Raw genomic sequence first — 17647 nt, forward strand, 5'->3', positions numbered from 1 at the left:
CCTCGCATTTGAAAAAGTAGACTTACTAAATATATTTTTTTTGCTACAGCCCTGTATGTATAGTTTGAAATATACATATGTTCAACAAAAACAAAAAACGTTACCCAACCCATTACTAAGCAAAGATAAATCAGCACAGGACGTATACATCAGCAAATGCTTATTTTGTTCCATGGAAATGTGATGAATGCGAAAATCTTAATGTGACACATTTCGTTTTCTACTACGAAAAAGTAGACCTATCTGCAAAATTGTTTGTAAATGTATCTGGGAATAAAAGTTTAATAGATGATGCGATGAAGTGTAGTGGGATGGGCAGAGACAAAAGAGAGCGAGAAAGAGAGAGAGAGGGGGGGGGGGGGGGTTCTGTGCGTCCACTTGGTACCTTTAATTAGCTCACCGTGTCTGTAAAATAAGTCAGTGTCGTGTCATCACCCCGCTCACCGGCAGCACGCACCTCTTTACCTGCTCCTGGCGCGCCAAAATATAAGTGTCCGCGCACTCTACTATGTCCTAAACTGCGGTGCGCAATTGTCACGAGGGTTGCACTTTGCATTTTTTTGTGTTTTCGACAAGTCAAGTGAGAAAGAGTAAGAGGGAAAATAAAGAAAGGCAAATAACTTTGAGACATCTCAAGATACCTTTGTCACTTGGCGAGGTCGATTTGGAGCGGGACCTAAACTTCAATACATTACCGACGGAGAGGGACTAGTGGGAAATAGCCAAGTAAGTCAGTCGTGTGTGCCTGTTCAGAGAGACGACCAAGTGAGGGAGAAGGCATAAAAACCCGGTGCGAGGATGATGTCCTACATTAAGCAACCCCATTACGCCATGAACATGTCTGGGATGGACCTGCTACACACCACCGCTGGATACCCATGTGAGTAAAATAATATTACCTTTTTTTTAATTATCATTTACCTCCTTTTGTATTATTTTTGTCAGAATTGATTTAAAAAAAAATACAACACAAAACATACACATAAAACGACGATAACATCACCCATGCCCAGACCCACCTGCTCATACCCCCATCTCCAGCGCACATATCATTCTCGGCCACATGGCCTCAAACTGCACAATTGTGTTTATCTCCATTGCCCACGCACTTTCAACATTTAGATAATAAAGAATTTACCACATTTTTTTCAATTTACCAATGTTTTTTCATTTTTCAAATATATATATATATATATATAAAAATGTGAAAAATGAAAAAACATTGGTAAATTGAAAAAAATGTGGTAAATTCTTTATTATCTAAATGTTGAAAGTGCGTGGGCAATGGAGATAAACACAATGGTGCAGTTTATATATATATATATATATATATATATACTAAAACAAAAATATAAATGCAACATGCAACAATTTAAACGATTTTACTGAGTTACTATTCATATAAGGAAATCAGTTAATCAAATAAATTCATTAGGCCCTAATCTATGGATTTCACATGACTGGGCAGGAGCTTAGCCACAGGTGGACCTGTGAGGTCATAGGCCCACCCACTTGGGAGCCAGGCCCCGCCCACTGGGGATCCAGGCCCAGCCAATCAGAAGGAGTTTTTCCCCACAAAAGGGCTTTATTAAAGACAGAAATACTCCTCAGGGTGGCTGGTCTCAGACGATCCCGCAGGTGAGGAAGCTGGATGTGGAGATCCTGGGCTGGCGTGGTTACATGTGGTCTGAGCTTGTGAGGTCTGTACTGCCAAAAAATGGTGTTGGAGGCGGCTTATGGTAGAGAAATGAACATTAAATTCTTTAGCAACAGCTCTGGTGGACATTCCTGCAGTCAGCATGCCAATCGCACGCTCCCTCAAAACTTGAGACATCTGTGGCATTGTGTTGTGTGACAAAACTGCACATTTTGAAGTGGCCTTTTATTGTCCCCAGCACAAGGTGCACCTGTGTAATGATCATGCTGATTAATCAGCTTCTTGATATTCCACATCTGTCAGGTGGATAGATTATATTGGCAAAGGACAAATGCTCATAACAGGGATGTAAACAAATTTGTGCACAAATTTTGAGAGAAATAAGCTTTTTTGTGCGTATGGAACATTTCTGGGATATTTTATTTCAGCTGATGAAATATGGGACCAACACTTTACATGTTAACGTTTATATTTTTTCTCAGGATACATTGGCCAAAGCTTGACGCTGCTCATGCTTGACGCTGCTTAAAACAGTGTGCAGTGTATGCATTATGTCCATGCACCATGGATTTTTCAGCCCCTAAGGATTGGACCCTTTTTTTAAATTTTCGACATAAATGACATGCCCAAATCTAACTGCCTGTTGCTCAGGACCTGAATCAAGGATATGCATATTCTTGATACTATTTGAAAGGAAACACTTTGAAGTTTGTGGAAATGTGAAATTAATGTAGGAGAATATAACACATTAGCTCTGGTCTCCCCATCATCTTTGAAAAGCAAGAGAAAGGCCACAATGTATTATTCCAGTTTAGGCGCAATGTAGATTTTGGCCACTAGATGGCAGTGTATGTGCAAAGTTTTAGACTGATCCAATGAACCATTGCATTCCTGTAAAAAAATATTGTTTCAAGTCTGCTCAAATGTGCATAATTGGTTTATAAATACATTTTCAAGTTCATAACTGTGCACTCTCCTTAAACAATTGCATGGTATTATTTCACTGTAATGGCTACTGTAAACTGGATAGTGCAGTTCGATTAACAAGAATTTAAGCTTTCTGCCCATATCAGATATGTCTATGTCCTGGGACATTTTCTTGTTACTTACAATCTCATGTTAATCACGTTAACAACCGTCTCACAGGGGGACACCGATCCTGTAGAGATTTTAATAATGTATAACAACATAACATAATAATAATAATAATAACTACAACAACAATAAGAATAAGAATATCAATGATAATATCAATAAGAATATCAATACTACTAATAATAGATTATTTTGAGACTTGTTCATGTGACAATATTCAACGAAGGGTAGGCTAATAGCAAATAATAGCGATTCCTATTCAAAAAGAAAATATGAAATCATTGTGAGAATTGAAAAGAATAGAGAATAAAACAAAAACAATGTCGATAGTCCAGGTTGGATAAATGTCAGAGTAGTCCTTTACATTCGGCTATGCATTTCTGTGTCAAAATTTCTATTTTTGCATCTGCCATTACCATCATCACCAGTTGTAACACTTCTTCAACTAGCACACAATCACCATTTAGTGTAACCTATATCTTCCCATATATGGGGAAAGACTAGTCAGGAAACTAATAGTTTTCACATAGCCAACATTAGCATAGGTGTCTTTCTTTTTTTGCCTTTTTTTATTGCTAGGCTAATACCTGCTATGATTCATTTGAATATCTCAACATACCATAAAGATAATAGAAACTATAGGCTATGACTTGTTTTACCATAGAGAGTGGTCATGATAGATATTGAAACCAATACCACTGTTATCAACAGATATAGCTACATCCCTTTACCAATGAACTGTATGACTTGCCAGCCTAATGAAATGCAATGTGAATGTCAATCACTTTGAGCACTGAGGAGTGCTACTGTCCATTAATGCCATTCCATCATACCATTATTGTCACACAGTCTCTGTGTCTCTGGATTTCTCAGCCACCCCGCGGAAGCAGCGTCGCGAGCGCACCACATTCACACGCAACCAGCTGGATATCCTGGAGGCCATGTTCTCCAAGACCCGCTACCCCGACATCTTCATGAGGGAGGAGGTGGCCCTCAAGATCAACCTCCCCGAGTCGCGTGTACAGGTACAGTCTAATGATGATGGAATTATGTTTAACGTGATTTTTTCATGACTACCTCATCTCTGTACAGCACACATACGATTATCTGTAAGGTCCCTCAGTCGAGCAGTGAATTCCAAACACAGATTCAACCACAAAGACCAGGGAGGTTTTCCAATGCATCGCAAAAAAGGGCATCTATTGGTAGATGGGTACAAATAAAATAAGCAGACATTGAATATCTCTTTGAGCATGGTGAAGTTATTTATTACACTTTGGATGGTGTATCAATACACCCAGTCACTACATAGATACAGGCGTCCATCCTAACTCAGCTGCCCGAGAGGAAAGAAACTGCTCAGGGATTTTACCTTGAGGCCAATGGTGACTGTAAAAAAAGTTACATGGCTGTGATAGGAAAAAACTGAGTTAGTTACTCCACAATACTAACCTAAATGACAGAGTGAAGAAAAGGAAGCCTGTACAGAATAAGACTATTTCATCACATGCATCCTGACAAATTGAGTGTTCCCGAGTGGCCTAGTTACAGTTTATACTTAAATCAGCTTGAAAATCTATGGCAATTGTCTGTCTATCAATGATCAACAACCAAATTGACAGAGCTTGAAGAATTTTTTTTATTTAAATTTTTAATTTGACCCCTTTTTCTCCCCAATTTCGTGGTATCCAATTGTTTAGTAGCTACTATCTTGTCTCATCGCTACAACTCCCGTACGGGCTTGGGAGAGACGAAGGTTGAAAGTCATGCGTCCTCCGATACACAACCCAACTAAGCCGCACTGCTTCTTAACACAGCGCCATCCAACCCAGAAGCCAGCCGCACCAATGTGTCGGAGGAAACACCGTGCACCTGGCAACCTTGGTTAACGCGCACTGCGCCCTGCCCGCCACAGGAGTCGCTGGTGCGTGATGAGACCAGGATTTCCCTACCGGCCAAACCCTCCCTAACCCAGACGACGCTAGGCCAATTGTGTGTCGCCCCACGGACCTCCCGGTCGCGGCCGGTTACGACAGAGCCTGGGCGCGAATCCAGAGTCTCTGGTGGCGCAGCTGGCGCCCTTAACCACTCTTGAATAATTTTTTTAAGAATAATGTGCAAATATTAAACAATCCAGGTGTGCCAAGCTCTTAAAGACATACACAGAAAGACTCACAGCTGTAATCGCTGCCAAAGATTATTCTAACATGTATTGACTCAGGGGCATGAATACTTATGTAAATGAGATATTTCTGAATTTCATTTTCAGTAACTTTGCAAAAAGTTCTAAAAACATGTTTTCACTTCGTCATCATGGGTTATTGTGTGCAGATGGGTGCAAAAATATTTTATCCATTTTGAATTCAAGCTGTAGCACAACAAATTGTGGAATAAGTCGGAGTATGAATACTTTCTGAAGGCACTGTAGATAAAGTAGCCAATATGAAAATATAAAGAAGAGATAGTGGCATATGCTCTGAGTACAATTCACCAGTATTGTACACCAGTATTGTATATAAGACTGTAGAAGGACATGTAGCCTACTAAATGCTCTGTACATACACATCCCACACTCGTGACAGTTTAGCTCACAGTTCTGTCTGGTATGGTTTTGATACACAAATACTATCACAGAGTATACAGATGTAGGATCTTAAGTTGAGCCGGTATATTATGTGGATTATAATTCATGTAGACAGCCAGTATGAGGGTTTGCTCTCAAGCTAGTAAGAAAGGTGGGTTGTGCGTAGGAGAAAAAAATCAAGTTCAAAAGGTTTTTCCCTTACAAAAAAATGAATCAACCCTGACAAAAATGTCCATTCATTACAATCGAGAGTTCAAAAGGTACTCGCACTCAAACCATACAAAGGAATAACCCAAGGAGGCTGATTTATATAATTTAAGCATGGATTAAATAAAGTATATTATTTTTGCATATCAGCCTCCTTTGATTCTTCCTTTTCATGATTTGAGTGCGAGTACCTTTAGAACTCTCGATGGTAATTAATGTACATTTTTGTAGGGAATGATACATTTTCATAAGGGAAAATCAACTTCAGAAGCATTTTTAAACCTCAAATATACAACAAGTTTTAAAGTTGTAAAGCCTTCTTAAACCTCAAATACACTACAAGTTTTTTTCATTTCAATAAAGTTCTCTTGCAACAGGGTGATCAAATGAAGATCCTACATCTGTAGGTGCACATTGGCATAGTGACAGATATATCAACAATTATGTAGTAACATGATGTCCTTTTCCCTCCACCAAACAACTTACTTTCACAATCACAGAATTTCTACATATTTTCTTTCTCTATTCTAAGGGGTTGTGTTTGTCTGTCTCGGTATCTGCAGGTGTGGTTCAAAAATCGCCGTGCCAAGTGCCGCCAGCAGCAGCAGCAGAGCAGCGGCCAGTCCAAGCCCCGCCCGCCCAAGAAGAAGGCGTCACCGGCCCAGGACCAACCCAGCAATGGCCCCGACCCCTCATCCAACAACCCCTCTGGCTCCTACAGCCCCTCCCCTGACCCATCAGGCCCCTCACTGCCCACTAGCGGCAACAACCCTGGCAATGCACCCATCTCCATCTGGAGCCCAGCCATCTCGCCACTCCCTGACCCTCTGGCCTCCTCGGCGCCCTGCATGCAGCGGCCCTCTGCCTACCCCATGAGCTACGGCCAGCCTCAGGCCTACGCCCAGGGCTACGCCGGCACCTCCTCCTATTTCACAGGCTTGGACTGTGGCGCCTACCTTTCGCCCATGCACTCACAGCTGTCGGCAAACGGCGCCCTCAGCCCCATCACTGTGCCCTCCATGGGGGGCTCGCTGAGCCAGTCACCCGCCTCGCTCTCCTCCCAGGGCTACGGCACGGCCGCTTCGCTGGGCTTCACCTCCGTCGACTGCCTGGACTACAAAGACCAGCAGGCGTGGAAGCTGGGCTTCAGCACCATGGACTGCCTGGACCACAAAGACCAGAATTCGTGGAAGTTCCAGGTGCTGTAGAGAAGAACAAGAACAAGAACAAGAGTGGGAGGAGTTGTGAATGAATGAGGCCCTCACCAGATACACGATCAAATACGATCAAATTAATCTGACAGATTACTTTGTTTTGGTTATTTCTTGTTTGTAAGTTTTGTTTCTCGTTTGTAATCTTGGTTTTTACAACCCCTGTAGAATGTGTTTTCCATTCAGGTGAGAGAGGAGAAGATAGACGCAGGGATATAATTGATACCTCCTGACTGTGAATGCAGGAGATCAGGTCCAGTTACTTTCTCATACAGTAGAAGGGAAGGATGCCCCTGAGGATCATACTATATGGAAAGACACTCAACTAGAAACTGACTTAAACACACAGGCCATGGTTCAGATGCATTGATTGGTCTGTCATGGAAAGACATCCTCAAGAGAATTCTATTGATACAACCACGCATACTCAATCATTCCTCTGTTCTTTTTTCTGCTGTTTTCAAGAAACATATCAATAGATCATATTCACAGGGCTTTAATACTCTCTTAGTCTCTCTCTTTTTTTGTTCTGAAAGACTATCAGTGTTAATTTGAGTTTAGTTGTTGTTATATATGCTACAATTTAAATCTTAATTTGGTTACTTTTAGGCTATTGGAGCTAACATGTTACTATGGTGTTAGGCTAGCATCGTTGCTATTACATTTTGATGGGAGAAAAAAAATGGCTTCTATGTTTTTTTGTGTGAAATATTAAAGCTAACTTTGAATCTACATTTATGGCCAACGAACGTCATTGTGATTACAAGTTTGAGTGACATTTTCGTTTCACAATTTATATGAAGGGGTTCAGTTTTTTTTGCATTCAAATGTACTGTACATCATGTATTGGTATTCCCTATTCGGATTTTAAATTGGTTGAGTTGAAGTACAAAACTGACCCAGAACTTAACAAGTGGCCATGTTGTTAGGTGTTATATTATGTGAGTGTAGTTTCTGTTGTGTTGCCCCCTTGGCCCACGAGTGCGTCTTGCTGTCAGGTAATTTTGCTGATCTGATTCTGGAGTGGCCCAATCCTCTTACCCTCCCTTTAGCAATGTCCTAAGTGAATTAGTCAGGATTACTCCTCTGTCCCCCTCTATCTCTCTTTCCTTATCTCTCTCCCTCCTTCATTCCCCCCCCATCTCTCTCTCTTTTCTCTTTACCTCTATCTCTCCCCCTCTTTTCCTCTTCCTTCTCTCTCGAAGTCTCGTTCCCTGTTTGTCGGTCATCTACATATCTCTCAATCTCCTCTACCAATGGTCTCAATTATTCCCTTTCTCCTTGAAAAAAGCTAAGTATACCCTATAAAAAGAAGGAAGGACACCCTTGATGATAATACTATATGGGAAAGACTTAACTAGAAACTGATTTAAACACACAGGCTCAAACTCTGCTATAGAGGAAAATGAGTGACTCAGAGATGTCATCACTTCCTCTTTATTTATTTCCTTCCAAAAATTGTTCAATGTCCAAAGAACAATCAAGGCTGTCATCTGTGACATAAAGTATTGTCTATCGTCCCTCAGGGTAACACAAAGAACATTTACTTCCTGCCGTATCCCACCCCTTCCCTCAAACCCATCTATTCTCCTTCATCTCTGCCAGCCTCTTATCCCCCTTTGCCTCCCTCCACACCCCCACTACTCCACCTCACCCCCCTCTTCTGACAACTCTGACAACTCAGTAATCCCTAGTTGACCTGGTTACATGCCATGCAATTTGACCACAAGTGGACATTTGTGTGCGGGTGTATACTTGTTTGTGAGTACAATATGTGTATTCAATGTGTATGCGATGTGTGTGTGTGTGTTCGTGTGTGTTATAAAATAGATGGGCACTGAGTTACTCTGCAGCAATGTTCCTATCTTTGCCAATACGGCATCTTCATTACAAATGTGTGTTGAAATCTAGACATTGCAAATGATGGATTCCATAACATATTTTACAGTATCTGAAGATGACTAGATTCCTCATTAGGTGACAGAGTAACAATTTGTTACTTTAAACTTGGACAAATATGGACTCTAAAAATTAAAAACCTATTCATTTATAGAACAGAATAACTTTGTTTTTCAGAGTGGAACAAAAGTATATTTATCTAACAATGTTGCGAGTGAATAACATAGGAGGGTGATGAATTGATGAAGAGTTCATTTGAACACAAACATAATAGAGTATAGCATTGAGACGTAAAAGGGAAACTGGAGAGTTTTCCATAGCGCACTCAATACGCACACCACATACGCACTCAACTCGCTGGGTTAATCCCACACTTTAATCCCTCTGCCCTCCCTCTCTGTGATCTGATTGGTTAATCCCTGCCCTCTCTGTCTGGGTCCTGATTGGTTAATCTCTCTCAGAGGGTGCAGTGTGGTTGTAATCTGCCCGTCATCAGCACAGAGAGTTTTAGACAGACAGACATGTTGCCGGTAATCTCTGAAAGGAGCAGATGTGGTGGGGGATGGAGGAAGGACAGCAGCACTCAGCAGACCTTGGGGAAGGTGAATATAGAGACACAGCATTCCCAATGTGGGTCGTGTTCATTAACCACCAAACAGACACACAGGGAGGGACTAGCTGGAGTTGTCCAATCACAAACAACATCACAAACAACAACGTCCTACTACATACCCCAGCTGCAAAACTAACCCTGATTTCTTGTTTTCCATTGCAAAGAGTTTTAAAATGTTGCCCATTGTGTGCCCTTCTCTCTGAAGTATACTCACAAACTGTAAACCCTTAACACATAAGACCTACATCACCAAATCATGACCCCTTAAAATATAGCATTTCCTTTCTCTTTAGGGAATAAGGACCATAAACACTCAACCACATCAGTTTAAACTTTTGAGTCCAATGACTACTCTAACTCAATGATGGAGAACTTAGTTCAGATGAGATGTGCGTACCCTAATGCAAAGAAACACTTATTCACACAATAAACGCTATTCACAAAATAAAGATTGGGTCAAGTGGTATATGTATACAACATAAACCCGTATAAACCGGTTTTAAAAAAACAAACAATTGTAAAGCAATGGTCACCAACCCTGGTGATCATTGGAGAGCTACTGGACATGGAGGTTTTAGCTCCAGCCCAGCACAAAACTACTTCATTCATCTGAGTTTATCGAGACCTTGAGTTGATTAGCTGTATCAGGGTGGTATACATTCCACCGATTCTGTTGCAAAACATTTCTTAAACGGGAGCAAATGGAATGAAACGGGGAAGGACATACCTGAATGTGTTCAAAATAAACTCTAATTTTGCTCTGTTTGCCTCCGTTTGGTTCTTAAACAGTAAATGGTTTCCGTCATGAATACACCCCAGGTGTTTTGGTGCTGTGTTGGCCGGAGAAAAGCCCTGCACACCACCGTACCTCTGCAGGACCAGGTTGATATTCATTAGTATCAAATTTGAGAGAATTTGTGCCTTTTGTGATAGAGGCACCACATTTCACACACAGCTAGGGCAAGTCCTACGACCTTCCCCAGCTGCCAAACTAACCCTGATTCAGATGACCATCCTACCCATGCTAGATTACGGAGATGTAATTTCGATTTTTTTTATCCTAGCCCTTGTAGGAGGATGACTTGCCTATTTAAATAAAGGTTAAATAAAAAATGGAAGAAATAAACATAGGCTACCTGGGTCGTGTTCACTAAGCAAGAAACTGAAGGAAAAAAACAGTCCAAAACAGAGAGATACTATTTTAACCTCAGAAACACTCATTTTCATTTTCCACCGCACGTTTGGAAACTTTTGGCAACTATATATCCCTACTAGTTGGTGGAACTGTAGCGCAGTACAAACTGTGCCAAATCTACTGCTGTTCAACTTCTTACCCCTCTGGTCAGGCATTGTAAGAGGAACTAGGAAAGAAAACAGGCATGTCTACCTACGCACACGGATCTCTGATGATGTAACAAAAATAAATACATTTACAAAGCTCTGACAACCTAATCTAACTTGGGAATCGCTATCTTTCACTGCTATATAGCACATTTTCGACAATTCCTCTTGGAGTGGGCCACTAACAAAAGTGTAAGCAAGGAGCAAAGGATTGCAATGCATATTCACATGCAAATAGCAATTGGTTTCTATTGTGCTTTAGGAATGACATTCCATGAGAGCAACATTACTTTCAAAAACATGATTTCAAGCTGTATATCAATGCAAATAGTCCGGGTAACCATTTGGTTACCTGTTCAAGAGTCTTATGGCTTGGGGGTAAAAACTGTTGAGAAGCCTTTTTGTCCTAGACTTGGCACTCCGGTACAGCTTGCCATGTGGTAGTAGAGAGAACAGTCTATGACTAGGGTGGCTGGGGTCTTTGACAATTTTTAGGGCCTTCTTCCGACACCACCTGGTGTAGAGGTCCTGGATGGCAGGCAGCTTTGCCCCAGTGATATACTGGGCCATTAGCACTACCCTCTGAAGTGCCTTACGGTCGGAGGCCGAGCAATTGCCATGCAGTGATGCAACCGGTCAGGATGCTCTCGATGTTGCAGCTGTAGAACCTTTTGAGGATCTCAGGACCCATGCCAAATGTTTTGTTTGCTGAGGGGGAATCGGCAAGTTTCTCTTATGTCAGTCACTGCTAGTCACTCAATTAGCCCATGTCAGTTAACATTTTTTAGATTGGTAAATAAGTCTAGCGGCCAGGTATCTAAATTGAGTAATCATGGTTGAATTATCGGCCAAGGGTTTCCACATTGATTGTTTTTATTTAACTAGGCAAGTCAGTTAAGAACATATTCTTAATAACGGCCTACCCCGGCCAAACACTAAACCGGACGACGCTTGGCCAATTGTGCACCACCCTATGGGACTCCTAATCACGGCCGGTTGTGATACAGCCTGGAATGAAACCAGGGTCTGTAGTGACGCCTCTAGCACTGAGATGCAGTGCCTTAGACCGCTGCGCCACTTGGGAGCCCTGTCAGTCTCACTCAGATATATTAAAAACTGCACGCATTTCTCTCCAGTTAATGGCAAAATGTGTAGAATCACAGGAAATTAGCTCTAAAACAGTTATTTCCTCTCTACCCCATAGCAAAATTAGTAGAATTGCATGATGCACATGTGGGTATACAGACACGTGAGCAACCCCAGCCCCTCAATGACTTCAGATTTTTTGTGGCCCCCACCCCCATCAAAAGGTTCCCATCGGTAATCTAGTTGCATTTATAAGTCATATTCTTTCAAATCAAAATGGGTAGCTCACCGGAATGTTTCATCAATCAAAATCCTACATCTCTTAGACTACACACACACACACAAGAAGTAAAGAGCGAAACATTTGTAGAAAAGGAAACGGACAAAGACACCCATTTGGATATCTATTTATTACCACCATAATATGAGAAATTTGGAAAATACAAACATCAGCTTATTTAAACATCTGAAAATCTGGAGGAATAAGAAAAAATATAAGAAAACAAACATGAGGTTATATTGTGTATCACAAATTTCGAGGAAAAGGACAGATTCTATGGTCAGAGCTAAAGACGTGAGAGCAACAGAAAAGAACCCAAACGTGCAGAGTAACTCTTGCTACTACAAAGTCAATTTATACAGATGTGACAACTCTAATGCTCATCTTAAGAGACAGTGATCAGGTAAAGAGATTGAGAGTAGCATCATGGATAATGACAAACTGATAGTGAGAAAAACGAAATAGGAAGGCGGCTGGGTATATATCGGCCCCGTGTGGCTGCCATTGGAACAGGAGCTCGCTTATGAAACAGAGCTCTTCCTGATTGGTTTAAAAATAATTCTGTAAAAACAAGAGTTTCCCATGTCTTAAAAAGTCAATCACTTTTTTTTTCTTCCTTATTCCTATTTTGACATCTGGCAGTTGTAAAAAGAAAATATATTTTTTAATGACACCATATCCACAATGATAGTAATAATAATACAAAAAATTAAGTAGCCAAGAAGAGATACTCGTTTGCCTTTGAATACAATTTGCTTGGCTGATCAGAGCTCTCACACCAACAGACTAACGGCGCTCCACAGACAACCACCCCCCAACCATCAATTTAGAGGGGCAGGAGAGTGTGGAAGGGCTGGATAGGGATCAGGGGAGTAGGCGGGGAAGGGGTATGGCTGTGGTGGGCAGGAGGGTGCATGGGGAGAGTACCCCAGATCAGGTGTAGAGGATGGAGCAGGAAGTGGGTGAGAATGGGAGGTGGGCAGACAGGGCAGAGGCCCTGGGGTTAGTTTAAGTAGCACCCTGCTGTGGAAGTTGCCACTCCCCTTAAGCAGACTAGCCCCGGGCAACACCCCTCTGGTCTGCCCCCCTGTGTGTGTGTGAGTGTTGCAGAAACCCGACGCCTGTCGCAAAACACACACATGCCTGATATCTCCCCTGGTCAATCAGAGTGGTTTTGTTGTAGGAGAGCTGAGGATGCATGGTTCTAAGCATGTGTGTGTATTTGTCTGATCAGCGACTCCTACTACATGCACAAAAAAAGATACCCTAAAGCATCTGCTGAAGACAAAAACTATGAGAGACGAGACTTTTCAAACACGTTTCTATCTCATCATAATCACCATTACTCTAAAGTCTACCAAGAAGAATACAGCGAGAGGGGGCTGAGGAGAGAGATGGAAGGGCGGGGGGAACGAGAGAGTGAAGGTGAGGACAGTTAGAGGTAAAGAAAAAAAGAGAATAGAGCTGAAACATTGGAGAAAAGAAAGGGCGGCATCTAAGCACGCTCTCCACGGATGCGGCGTGCCAGCTGGATGTCTTTGGGCATGATGGTGACACGCTTGGCATGGATGGCGCACAGGTTGGTGTCCTCAAACAGACCCACCAGGTATGCCTCGCTCGCCTCCTGTAGACAGAATCATTTTCACACACACACACGCATGGTGAACAGTGGGTCAGCACAAACATAGGAATTTTGAGATGTGTATAGGCCAATTAGGACATGATCTGGGTTAGGAGGAACAGAGCTTCACTCACGCACAGCCACTGACCTGAAGTGCTCCGATGGCAGCGCTCTGAAAGCGCAGGTCGGTCTTGAAGTCCTGAGCAATCTCCCTCACCAGGCGCTGGAAGGGCAGCTTGCGGATAAGCAGCTCAGTGGACTTCTGGTACCGACGGATCTCACGCAGGGCCACAGTGCCGGGCCTGGAACCAACACACTGTCAGTATGACTAGGGGGAAAAAGTCATTATATTCTTTTCTCTTTTACTATAGTACTTCACTGCTCATATCCCCATGCTGAATGCTACTGCCCTGGTCGTTTCTGGCCATGGTAAACACTGAATGGTGTCGACCGTTTACCAGCAGTCACTGCTTAGTTATAAGGCTTGTTGAACGGCTAATTGAAAACAGTGTCTGCGTCTGAAATGGCCCCCTATTTCCTATGTGTCCTGGTCAAAAGTAGTGCACTATATAGGAAATAGGGTGGCATTTCGGACACATGGGGACTTAGGATTGTCAAGTCATTTCCATAACAATATGGATTGGTAGCACCTGTGTGGTTTTACACAAGCTCTACATGTCATAATAGGGCTGTATCCACGTGTGTACTTTCAATGGTGAACACAAACTTTTATTTCTAGGGGTGAACCGATGCTTTACCTGTAACGATGGGGCTTCTTGACCCCACCGGTGGACGGCGCACTCTTGCGGGCAGCCTTGGTGGCCAGCTGCTTACGTGGAGCCTTTCCCCCAGTGGATTTACGGGCGGTCTGCTTGGTACGAGCCATGACGAGTTAGTTATACTTGAAAGACAGGAAAAACCACATTGGAAACATGTTGAATGTGTCAACAACGCTTTGTTATAGACATTCTGTGAGTTGCAAATATATTGAAATATAATTTTCCCAAGTGTTAAACGTACTAGTCTGATTAATCAGACTGTAATACACAATTCATTGGAATATACAGCCTGATACATTTGTGTGGAAAATCTTGTAAATGTTCCTTACGAGCCAGAATGTTAAATAAGATCACATTTAAACTTACTGTACCAGTTGTCTGTGCGGTTTGTCCTTCTGCTACTCAAAATGAGAAAAAACATCCATAGGAAAGTATTGCTAACCTGACTTTTTAGAGAGCTGGTATATGGTTCAGTTCAGCACCTAGGCAGTTTGTTTTATATTGGAAATTGAATTAAAAAAAGATCGTTCTCCATCCTCCCCTGATTCAGAATATACAATTTTCTTTGTCATGTCATGCTTGCTTCAATAGCTACTGATGGAAAAAATATATATAAAACTAATTTTACCTAGGTCCCAAACAAATATAGGGCGTGTTCGCAAAGTATTCAGACCCCTTGACTTTATCCACATTTTGTTATTTTGCAGCCTTATTCTAAAATGGATTAAATGTTTATTGTTTTCTACCCTTTATCAATCTACACGCATAATGACAAAGCAAAAAAAAAATGTAGGAATTTTTGCAAATTTGCAAACAAAAAATAAAATAAAAAACACATTTAGGGAAACTACTCAATCCTGAGTAGTTTCCCTGTCCCCGCCGCTGGAAAAACATCCCCACAGTAGAATGCTGCCACCACCATGCTTTACTGTAGGGATGGTGCAAGGTTTCTTCCAGACGTGACGCTTGGCATTCAGGCCAAAGAGTTCAATCTTGGTATCCTCAGAGCAGAGAATCTTGTTTTGTATTGGATATTAAACCAGGCTGGGGAGCCAGCTCTAGGAAGTCTTGGTGGTTCCAAATTTCTTCCATTTAAGAATGATGGAGGCCACTATGTTCTTGGGGACCTTTAATGCTGCAGACATTTTTGTTACCCTTCACCAGATCTGTGCCTTGCCACAATCCTGTCTCAGCGCTCTCCAGACAATTTTTTCAACCTCACAGCTTGGTTTTTGCTCTGACATGCACTGTCAACTGTGGTACCTTATATAGACAGGTGTGTGCCTTTCCAAATCATGTCCAATCAATTTAATTTACTACAGGTGGACTCCAATTAAGTTGTAGAAACATCTCAAGGATTATCAATAGAAACAGGATGCACCTGAGCTTAATTTCGAGTCTCATAGCAAAGGGTCTGAATACTTAAGGTATCCGTTTTTCTATTTCTAATAAATTTGCAAAAATGTCTAAAAATACAGTCTCGCTTTGTCATTATGGGGTATTGTGTGTTGATTGATGATGACTTATTTATTTAATCCATTTTAGAATAAGGCTGCAACGTAACAAAATGTGGAAAAAGTCAAGGCGTCTGAATACTTTCAGAATGCACTGTACCTACAAGCTCTCTTAAAAAGTCAGGTAAACAATACTTTCCCGTGGATATTTTGTCAAAAATTTTGAGCAGCAAAAGGCCAAACCACATGTACAAATGTAAATTCATGAAACATTCTGGTTTGTAAGGGATATTTACCCTATTTTTGTAAACAAATGTCTCAAGTTTATATACCAATTTATTGTGTATTACAGCCTGATTAATCAGACTAACTAGTATGTTGCTATTATGGAGAAATTGTGATTGAAATGGTTCCATCTGGAGTACTACTCTGTTATGACAACTTTCTATTTTGCTGAACAGCTGCAATGCTACAGCAACAGTGGGCCAGTCATTGAAATCTATTTCTCTGGGCCAGTATCCTACCCGTGAACACTCGGATACTGCCCAACCAATCAAACTAGTATGCAGATCGCCTATCGAAAAACATCCAATCCAGTGGGCATTTTTCTCGCTGTCGACCAATCAAGATACACTACTTAGAACGTAGGGATGGGCCCACAAACCATTGTGCCGCCTCTAACCGCAAGATTATGGCCGCAGATGAAGAGGCAATCGAATAGTCTACCAATGTACTGGCAAAGAGCGGGACATGAACTTTGAAAAATCTAAGAAAAACAAAGCAAAAATCAGAACTACGAGTATTAAAACATCAAAATAGACAACTGTAGCTATCCAAAAAGTTGCTTTGAGTTGTATTTGAATGTTTGTTTACACCGTACAAGCGAAGTAAAACTATACATGAAATTGGATCAGAATTGTATATCTGCTTCCGCCAGTGGAAGTAGAAAGCCTCTGGCATCGAGGCAGTCGCTTTTCCATTTCTACACCGACGGAATGGAAGGATATTTTGAAATAAAATGAAGTTTAACCAATCTAAAACTTATATAAAAATGTGGTTAAGTGTTTTAGACAAAACAACATGCTAAAATATGCCACTTACCTGACGTGAATATAAATGTTTTTTCGCAAGGAAATAAATGTTATGGTTGTCTAGCAGTTTCAGTATTTACTATCTCTTACACAATGGTGGGAACACGGCGTCCAGCAGGAAAATGGCTGCCGTGTCAATCATTCTACTCCCATAATGCAACGTGTTTCATTTTTGTAAACACCGTTTTCTGATGATTGAATCTTTCCCTGAAAGGAACATTTCCATTGCTTTCTAGTGAATTGTCTATCAATGTGAAGTAATATAATAAGAAATACCCTAAAGTGCTCAATCAATTAGACGTGAAAGAAAGAATATGGTAGTAACCACAGTTGTATCTGTCTGCTTTTCCAACAGCCTGTGCTATGCCAAAGAGGCAGTACCTGCAACAGCCTACATTTATTTGTAGGCTAAAACATGTACGTAGGCATATATTATGCAATAAGGCATCAGCTGGCATATAAAAGTTTGCTAACAATTTATTAAGCAAATACAAGATATTCAAAACTATGAGGATTCTGTGTTATGCAATATAGCAGTTACCATATATGTGATTGAATATTATCTGCTGTTGGCTTGTGTGGATGTATGTGTTATGCAACATTGCTGACTTGAGACATTGTTAAGTTTCAGGGCCATGGGCCTTTCTCATGATGGAAAAATACAGAATAACATGAAGACAGGAACTGTGCAATGAGTTGGGGGGGCACATTCAGAACGTAGTGTTGCGA

The 17647-nt window shown here is 41.4% G+C and overlaps 2 protein-coding genes across 3 annotated transcripts; one reads left to right on the top strand and one right to left on the bottom strand.

Moving 5' to 3' along the window:
* Nucleotides 1-401: 401 nt before the first annotated feature.
* On the top strand, nucleotides 402-7486 carry LOC109892897 (homeobox protein otx5-like). Of its 2 annotated transcripts, none has more exons than XM_020485764.2 (3): nucleotides 402-880; nucleotides 3626-3777; nucleotides 6107-7486. In XM_020485764.2, exons 1-3 carry the CDS (start codon nucleotides 799-801, stop codon nucleotides 6749-6751), a joined length of 879 nt encoding a protein of 292 aa, XP_020341353.1. In that variant the 5' UTR covers nucleotides 402-798; the 3' UTR covers nucleotides 6752-7486. The 2 variants fall into 2 exon arrangements, with proteins under 2 accessions (XP_020341353.1, XP_020341352.1); XM_020485763.2 differs by having other exon boundaries at nucleotides 415-880; nucleotides 3602-3777.
* A 4598-nt stretch (nucleotides 7487-12084) lies between these two features.
* Nucleotides 12085-17301, bottom strand: LOC109892903 (histone H3.3). The gene is made up of 4 exons (XM_020485769.2): nucleotides 16929-17301; nucleotides 14353-14495; nucleotides 13743-13896; nucleotides 12085-13597 (listed from the first exon to the last, which is right to left on the bottom strand). The coding sequence occupies exons 2-4, from the start codon at nucleotides 14478-14480 to the stop codon at nucleotides 13469-13471; spliced, it is 411 nt and encodes a 136-aa protein (XP_020341358.1). The 5' UTR covers nucleotides 14481-14495; nucleotides 16929-17301; the 3' UTR covers nucleotides 12085-13468.
* Between the last annotated feature and the right edge of the window lie 346 nt (nucleotides 17302-17647).

Source organism: Oncorhynchus kisutch, linkage group LG6 (assembly GCF_002021735.2).
Source record: "Oncorhynchus kisutch isolate 150728-3 linkage group LG6, Okis_V2, whole genome shotgun sequence".
NCBI lineage: Eukaryota > Metazoa > Chordata > Actinopteri > Salmoniformes > Salmonidae > Oncorhynchus > Oncorhynchus kisutch.

Excerpts from the sequence above, each read along its gene's own strand:
- LOC109892897 (XM_020485763.2), top strand. The coding sequence starts at position 799 with ATGATGTCCTACATTAAGCAACCCCATTACGCCATGAACATGTCTGGG. Across the intron at positions 881-3,601 it reads CACCACCGCTGGATACCCAT|TCTCTGTGTCTCTGGATTTC; the intron begins GTGAGTAAAATA and ends ATTGTCACACAG. Across the intron at positions 3,778-6,106 it reads TCCCCGAGTCGCGTGTACAG|GTGTGGTTCAAAAATCGCCG; the intron begins GTACAGTCTAAT and ends CGGTATCTGCAG.
- LOC109892903 (XM_020485769.2), bottom strand. The coding sequence starts at position 14,480 with ATGGCTCGTACCAAGCAGACCGCCCGTAAATCCACTGGGGGAAAGGCT. Across the intron at positions 13,897-14,352 it reads AAGAAGCCCCATCGTTACAG|GCCCGGCACTGTGGCCCTGC; the intron begins GTAAAGCATCGG and ends TGTTGGTTCCAG. Across the intron at positions 13,598-13,742 it reads CTGCCATCGGAGCACTTCAG|GAGGCGAGCGAGGCATACCT; the intron begins GTCAGTGGCTGT and ends TTCTGTCTACAG.